This window comes from Adiantum capillus-veneris, chromosome 12 (assembly GCF_014529385.1).
Source record: "Adiantum capillus-veneris isolate H3 chromosome 12, ASM1452938v2, whole genome shotgun sequence".
Classification (NCBI taxonomy): domain Eukaryota; kingdom Viridiplantae; phylum Streptophyta; class Polypodiopsida; order Polypodiales; family Pteridaceae; genus Adiantum; species Adiantum capillus-veneris.
Genome location: NC_140942.1, coordinates 38,998,453 through 39,006,904, shown reverse-complemented (window position 1 = coordinate 39,006,904; position 8,452 = coordinate 38,998,453). Strand labels below are relative to the sequence as shown.

General features: G+C 40.6%; 1 protein-coding gene across 1 annotated transcript; it reads left to right on the top strand.

Annotated features, from left to right (window-relative positions):
- The first annotated feature begins 3,974 nt into the window (after positions 1-3,974).
- LOC147445613 (uncharacterized) lies at positions 3,975-8,104 on the top strand. Its single transcript, XM_086525067.1, has one exon. The coding sequence runs from the start codon at positions 4,771-4,773 to the stop codon at positions 5,329-5,331; it is 561 nt and encodes a 186-aa protein (XP_086381193.1). The 5' UTR covers positions 3,975-4,770; the 3' UTR covers positions 5,332-8,104.
- Positions 8,105-8,452: the final 348 nt, after the last annotated feature.

The window sequence follows — 8,452 nt, the reverse complement described above, 5'->3', positions numbered from 1 at the left end:
ATCCCAAAGAGAAGCTTAGCCTTATGTTGTAATTTCTATAGCGATCCCCTGCACACCTTGTCCATACTTTGTATGTCGAAATCATCTTAATATACTCCTTCCGCTTGCAAGCACACTATAAAGATTGCAAGCGGAAGGAGTATATTAAGATGATTTCGACATACAAAGTATGGACAAGGTGTGCAGGGGATCGCTACAGAAATTACAACATAAGGCTAAGCTTCTCTTTGAGATATCATATATTCACATACAAGAGGAGTTAGGCTCAATCCGAGATATTCTAAGTCTTACTATGAGATACACTAGGCTTACTCCAAGATATACTAAGCTTGTTCCGAGATAATTTACAATGAAGGGGAGTCTCCCTTTTATAGGAGATTGGGTGGCTTCCTTTATAAGCTTCATGTAGTGCGCATTTCACAAAGTAGACATGTGTTCTTCCACGAAAGAAAAAGTGAACATGTGTATTTCACTAGAGTGAACATGTGTATTCCACTAAAGTAGAATCTTCTTATGGGTTCCATTATGCTTACACTTGTTTCCAGTCACTATGTGCTGGCATAGCCATAGCATTGTGGATGACATCAATGCTTGTGTCACTAGGAGATAGTGGAGAGAAAATAATATTATTCCACTCGGCCTGCGGGATGAGACGACCTAGGATGTCAGCAAGGACGTTGCGGGTGCCTTTGATATGTTCATACTTGTAGTCCCATTGGGTAAACCAAGAGGCCCATCGGATGAGGCGTTTATCTTCGTTGGCATTTTTTGAAGTAAGAAATCCAGGGAAATTGTTGAGATCCATTCGGAGAATGAAAACTCGTCCTAAAAGAAATAGCCTGAATTTCTTGATGCTTAATTTTGCAGCAAGAATCGATAATTTTGTTCAGCTTTCAAGAAGGATCCACTTGCAAATCTGCAGACCATCATTTCTTTGTTATTAATCTCTTCACAAAGGACTCTCCCCATGCTTCGAGAGAGGCGTCGGTGTAGAGGATAAGTTTTCCATCATCTGGTAGCTTTAATGGGGGAAGTTGTTTATAGGTTAGTTTGATTAATTCGATGGCTTTGCTCTGTGAAACTTCCCATTGTTTGGAACTATTCTTCTGCAAAAGCACCCTTATTTTCTTGGTGAGGGTAGCTAAGTAAGGTATATTCCAATTGATCCAATTTAGGCATCCAAGAAATTGTTGGAGCTCGGTGATATTTTTAAGATGATTGGGAGTATAAGTGATTTTAGCTAATACGTGATCCTGTAGTTTTATACATCCACTGCAGATAGTGATGCCTAAAAAGTCGACCTCTTCTTGAACAAAGTTGCACTTTGTGTAAGATAGAACGAGACCTGTTTTTCTCAGCAGCTCATAGAATTCCCTTAGATATTCTATGTGTTCTGCCATGTTTTTTGAGTATATAAGGATGTCATCCAAATATACTAAACAATTTTTTTTGATAGGGCCAAATATCATTTCAACACTGAGTTGGAACTCTGCTGGGGCATTTGCTAATCCCATGGGCATAGATATCCATTCATACATTCCTTGAGGTACTACAAAAGCTGTTTTGTACCTATCTTTGGGATGTACCTTAAATTGCCAGAATCCGCTTTTAAGATCAAGTTTGGAGAAGACTTTTCCATCATTTATTCTTATGATCAAGTCTTCCTGAAGAGGGATAGGAAATTTCTTTGGAACCAGAAATTTGTTCAAGGGTTTGTAATCAATTACTAACCTCTTTTTCCCTCGCTTATGTTCGTTGTGATTGTTGACGTAGAAGGCTCTGCATGCCCAATTTGAGTTAGATGGTTGGATTATACCTTTCTGCAGTAGTTCTTTTATTTCTCTGCGGCAAAGCTCGTTATCTAAAATTGACATTCCTGGGTGGGAAGCTTTGGTTGGATTAACTTCAGGGATAGTAGGGAGAGTGATCATGTACTTTTCTTCATCCCAAAAGGCTAATGGGTTGTCGGAGGTTCTCTACATGATTTTCTCTTTTATTTCTTCTATTTGGGTTTTATATTTTGCTTTTTTTTTTGGAACCACTCTCTAAATTTGCAATCAGAATAGTTGATGGAAACTAAACAACTATTGATAGCATAGCTGGCTCTCTGCTTAATTGGAGCAGTATATCTTTTACCCAAATAAGAGAAATGAAAGCTAGTTTCTGTGAATGTGCTAGGGGCTAGCTTTGATATAAGATCAAATCCAATTACTAGATCATAGCACATATTTGAACTGTGTAAGGATAGTCTAATAGGTAATTTAGCATTACCTAGTTCTATCCATGCATAGACATATTCTCTGATTGTTGCCTTGGAGCCGTTACCATATTTTACCTACCTGGCTTCTGGATATTGTTTGATCATTGTTGACGGGAATAAAGCTTTTTTTGCAAAGCTTCCTCCTGCACCTGTATCGATTAAAGCATCCAAAGCAATTGCTTGAAAACCTTTTGTCTTAATTAGCAATCCAACAATAGGGATAGCCACATTATTTTCATTGATGATTTGTGTTTCGTTGGCCATATTCATTTCTGTCGACTCCATTTTTTCTTCTAGTCAAGGCTTGGGTTGCTTGAATAGGGTTATCAACTCTTTAAGATTTTTAATATCTTCTTCAGTTAGTTGATTACCTTTTGAAGTTGACTCAGCTGGCTGTTCTTTTGGTAGCAAGATATCCCATGGAATTGGAGCAGATGGAGTTGGGCTATTTTGAAAGAACTGAGAAGTCTCACCCCCCCCCCCCCCCCCCCGAGAAAGGAAAGTGGTTTGTCATGCAGTTAGATCAACTTCCCATCTATGGAGACCCTATTGTTTTTCAAATAAAATCTCGCGTTGACGTAATTCCTGCTCTTTTTTACGAAATTCTCCATAAGGGTGATCTTGTTTAGAATGGGATGTTGATGGAATATCCTGAGGGAAATCAGAAGCTTCTTCATCATAATTAGAAGAATTGGAAGGTGTTCTTCCTGGTGGCAATGCTTGGAAAGGTTGAGCTTTGATTTTGCTTGAGACCAGATTGCTAATGAAGTTGTGATCAAAGAGAGGATGATTTGCTTTGATTTGCTTTAGTTTCATTTTGGTGGCTAAGGCTGGAATGACCATTCATTCTAAATCTGGTGCTTTAGGTTTGTCAGCTTCACGTAGAGCAATTTTGAGCTGCTTCTAATAAGTAGTTGCTTCTTTAGAAGTGTGTTGAGAAGATGTCTTCTTACTTGGTTTTTCATATTCAAAAGAAGAATCTGAATTGCTTGAAGCATAGTCGTCTGATTGGAATTGTTGTTTTCCTTTGGAAAACCTTTTCCATTGTTGAGGGTTGAAGGGAATAGGCATGAAGTCTTCTAGGCTCATGACATTCATTGCAATAGGACAATTTTGAAAGCTTGAGTCGGAGTCGTAGCTGCTTTCTTCTGTTGAAGGCACTTTGCTTTCAAGTTGAGCGATACTGAACTCAAAATCAGAGATATTAGAGGAGGATATCTCAGAGTAGCTATATCCATCTTCAAGAATTATATTCTTGAATGCTACTGATTTTTTCTTCTTTGGACATTCTGAAGCCCAATGACCTTGTTTACCACAAATAAAACATTTATTGTCATTCTTTGAAGATGTGGACTTACGTTTCTTGAAAAACCTGTGCTTGGGTTTCTTTCTATAATTTTTCTCCTTCTTTCCCTTCTTTGAATGCTTATAAGAACATTTTGTCTTTTTGCCGGCGCATCCAAAATCTCTGGAGTAGTAATTCTGTTTGCAAAATTTCTTTGAAGGTTTGGAATCCTTCAATTCCTTTTGTGCCTGCTTCTGAATACAGAGTTCCTGTATGACCACCTATAAAGCTTGGATTATATCTCCAAGAGTTGCTGAGTGGAGATTTAGATTTTGGTTATCCAGCTTCTCAATAAGGAGCTTTGTAATAGCTTTTGGTAGCTTGTGCACAAATTCTGCTTTGATTTCCCCATAATGGTATTTTTCTGCTTTGTATATCAGATTTTTGCAATAAATACACAAAACCCATATAGAGGAGAAATTACAGATTTGAGCCTCATGAAAGGCTTATAAGGCCAGCGTTGCTTGATCTTCTTGATGTCCAATGAATTATTTATAGATGCTCTCTATCAGTAGTAAGAGAGGTGACACATTACCAGCAGGTCGTAAGATAGAGTTTTTGAACTCTGGAGGTAACATTTCCCACCACCTTTTAGGATACCTGTAAAACCATTAACTGCAGCTTGTACTACAGTTTGTTGTCCATTGGTAGTCGATGGATTCTATGGTTACACCTTTGGGTTTTGTGGATGGAGGTTTACATGCGTCATCAATTAGTTTGTTGCAATTTTTGTGGCAACAAGCTAGAGTGTAAAGATCGCTATCATCTTCATCAGATAAGCCACTTCGTGACTGGTAATAAGGTGCGGAGTCTTTGGGGGACCTTGGGGTGGAGAGTCTCCTAGTGGAACCTTTGGAGAGGAGAGTCTCCTTGATTTTTTCAACAAAATAGTGTAAAGATAGCTTTAAAGACATCCGCTCAAGAATTAGCTTGAAGGGATCTCTACATGTTTAGGATCAAGGTTTAGTTGGCGCCGTTCTTGACTCTCCTCTCCATAGGTCCCACCTTTGCATATTACCCTTTTAAAAGGGTCTCATTCCTTTAATTTAATCATCTACAGCCTGCGGTTTTCGATGTCGTCTTTTCCTTTCCCCCTCTTTAAAAGTGTTGCAGGGCACGAAGGGTGACACCAAAAGCTCCAAAATTGCAAACTAGGAGAGAGGAGATGAGAGAGGATGCTCCTGCACCTGCAAATGATCATGTTGCCATATCAATCAACCCGGCAGGCACTGCCAATCATGATATTACTTCCATTATGCACACTGCTACAGCTTCCCCCCCATGTTGCAATAGTGATGCTCATGAGAACCTCCTAGTCAATCTCAAGGCAGGTGTCTCCGATCACCCACAACCACCTCAATTAGACCACCCATTTGTGCAGATACATCCACATGACTGTCTTCCCAATCAAACCCAGCCTCCCCCCATTGGAAAACCCTGCAAGCAATTGTTCCACTTTGCCCTTGCATGCTTTGCAGCTTCAATCAGTGGTATCTTTCAAGGAGTGCCCAAGCATACCTTCATTTGCTTGTGTGTCTCATCCATTGCATCCCTCCTGCACATGGCACTATCTCTCTCTATACAACAAAATTATCTACCATGCACGGCGCGCATATACAAGCTGGGATCGCGTGCGGCTCTATTCTGCACTCACACCCCAATCCTCGTGTCCATATTATCCATTCTCCTTGCACTATTCTTCCATCCAAGTCGACTTCCCCCCTAATATAACTTGAAGGGTGTGCACTTCTCAAACACCCTGCACCCATTTGGTTTGGTTTTCATCAGAGTTTGTATGTTCTATCGTCTTGTGGGTGACTACCATTAGACTATACCTTGCATTTTGGTGAATCTGGGCTTATCACACAAAGGCTTTGCTGTGTGTTTTTCTCCCTAGAGCCTGTCGCACAACATGTATGGAAAGATCTGAGCTGCCCTTGTTCACAATACACATCATGTACATCGTCCTTGGCAAGAGAGAGAGAGAGAGAGAGATTTGTCCATTGTCACTTTGTGAATCTCCTTAATTCCCAAGGGCAATGAAGACATTTTAAGCACCCAAATTATCACTCGTCTCGCTGATAGAGAAGTACAAGAGTTTGTAGTCTAAATAAGCAAAATGATTTGCATATGTCTACACAGGCTTTCTAGAGTGAATTGAAATCCTCCAATCAATCAGAACCTAAAAATGGTATGTAACAGCGGCAATCTACCAAAATGCTTCTAGCAAAAGAAACTCTTCATGTTGCACTCTTCAAGCACACTTGGAACTCACGCTTGAATTTCAAATGACATGCATCATGTTCATTGGACTTCGAGCAAGTTTTCTTGAGTTCCTTGAAAGAAAACATGCAAAGTTTGAAGGAAGCTAGGACATTCCTCAAATCCTCTATGATGTATGGTTGAAAGACATGGTCAGAAGGAAAAAATGCTCTCCCTCGTTCCTTTAGAAGTGCCATACTACTCAAGGAACAGTAGGATGGCAAGTTGTTTGGGAATGATACAATTAACATGTTAGAGCCCCATATCACTCAACACCCTCTTGGAGCAAGATGGGCTCACTCAAAAGTCCAGAGGGTAGGGACATTGGGCTCAAGCCCCTCAAACGTCGAGTTGTGCACTATCATTGCAAGGTTAGTAGACTAGAGCATTCCTCTACAAGCACACTAATTTATCAAGATAAGTTAAAGTTTTGGTATCCTACACCCCCATCCTTGGTCATACTCCCAAGGACAGACCGTTCATTTTTGAGGCCCTGTTCTTCATCCCACATTTCCAGTTCCGGCGTGTCACAGTCGTGAGTATGTGGTCTTAGGGAATGGTGATTCTTCACTGATCCAGTTCTCTGTTCCCCTTTTGCATTCCAAGTGACTATGATTTGATACCAGACGAAGCTAGCTAGATATGTGCATCTCACAGTTCTACTCTGAGTAGATTTACTTTCATTTTGTATTTTCTGTCCTTTGCACAATGAAGACTGCAAAGTAGCAGCGAATTGCACTTTTATTGGGCGTCAATGGTTTTCTCCCTTCACTCAACCGGCAACTCATATTGGTCATTGGTGTGAAGAGTCGTTTGCAAAGCACAGCTTCCTTCTCCTGCACCTCTTGCAGCCCCCTGGCAGCACAGGACTCCTGAACAAGTAAATCATTCGGGTGCCTCCCTTTAGATTGTGAGTTTGCTCGATACATGGCTTCTCATGTAGCAGGCTCAGAAGATTGAAAAATGCATCACTGATCCTTGAGCGCTTTCTTTGAAACCTTTTTCATTGAAAACTCTATTGAGTGTGGCAACAGGATCAGCCAGGTTGCATCAGGCTCTTTGATATTGTTGCAAGAAACAAGAAAATGGCGGATGCCGCACATCCTGTTCTGTAGTGGCAGTGAGAGTGAAGGATATGAATACAAGATAAAGGCTTTCTATTGAGTGCTCTGTGCCATGTATCACTTTCCTTGTCTTGGATTGCTCCAAACATCCACGGATATCCTAAGCTGCTCAATAACGTGCATCCTCATGAATTTGCATTAACTTCTCTTTGGCCAACTAATGCAATGCCAAGCTCTGATTGCGGCACTACCTACATGTGCATATCCTGTAGTGAATGCAATCCAAAAGCACCACATTTTCGAAAGCCCGCTGCCCCCGCATCTAAGCAGTTTCTCTCATGCTACAGTTGTTTTGGGCCCCTTCAAAACCTGCTGAAAGTCTGTAGCTGGATGCTGACAAGGACGTTTTGAAAGCACCCACCGTGTATATGTCTTAGAGCACACCACCCATCACCTATACAACCCTTGCCTTGCAATCCCCTTGTAAATTTGTTTATGCGTCCTGCCAACCCTGATCACAGCACAATTTATAAATCTAAATTGTGCAGGTGCATCTGCAAGGACTCAATCTGTTCAAAAGAACTGGTGCTTGTTAAGGTTCAACTTTTTTTTTGCGTCCCAATATGGAAGAGCACTCGTCACAAATTGTTCTCCTCATGGATTTATTTGCCCCGTGTCCCGTAGGTTAGATCCACCACACGAGCTTTCAAAGTGTAGATTATGCGCCAACGTACCAGAAAGATTCCCCTCATTCTGCATCTGTTCGAGTGCTTCTCAGCCTCAGTGATCTCTTGTGAAATGATCGTTGCATTCCAAGGGATGCCCTGCCTTCAGTAGCTGCACTTGAAATGTATGTCACAGATGCAACAATTTGCAAAATCTCATACTGCAAACAACCCCTGCATATAAGCGCCTATGGGCTCGTGGGTTTTCTAACTTACAGCAACGTCCAGAAGGACTTCCCTCAATCTGCATCTGTTCAATTGCTTCTCAGTCTCAGTGATCTCTTGTGCAATGATCGTTGCATTCCAAGGGATACCCTGCCTATAACGAATAGTGTACTGACCTGCCTATAACGAATCTGCAGAGGGGAGGGGGAAAACACAGATGCGTCAGAAGCAGGCATATCATCACCTAATGTTCTCTTGTGGTTTCTCGAGCCATTGCCTTCGAACGGCCTAAACTTATGAGCGCATATTATAAGTTACCAAAATACCCCTCTTATTTGTGGAAATTTTCAAAATACACTTCAAATTTCAAAAATTCGCAAAATACCCCCAATATTTTGTCATGGATTTCCAAAATTCCCAAAATACCCCTACTTGTGAGATTCAATTTCTCCAAAGATAAAAAAAATGTGTAGCTTTTCATAAGAAGATTGATTGTCTATCAAATAGAAATGGCTAACACTAGAATTTGAGTTGGATATTTAGGCTTTGAATTGTTTCATTATTTCTAGACATAATTGCCTTTTTTTGAGAGGTAATTTGTGACAATATATATGCTAAGCAATCAAAAATG

Coding starts and splice junctions, on each gene's coding strand:
- LOC147445613 (XM_086525067.1), top strand. CDS start 4,771: ATGAGAGAGGATGCTCCTGCACCTGCAAATGATCATGTTGCCATATCA.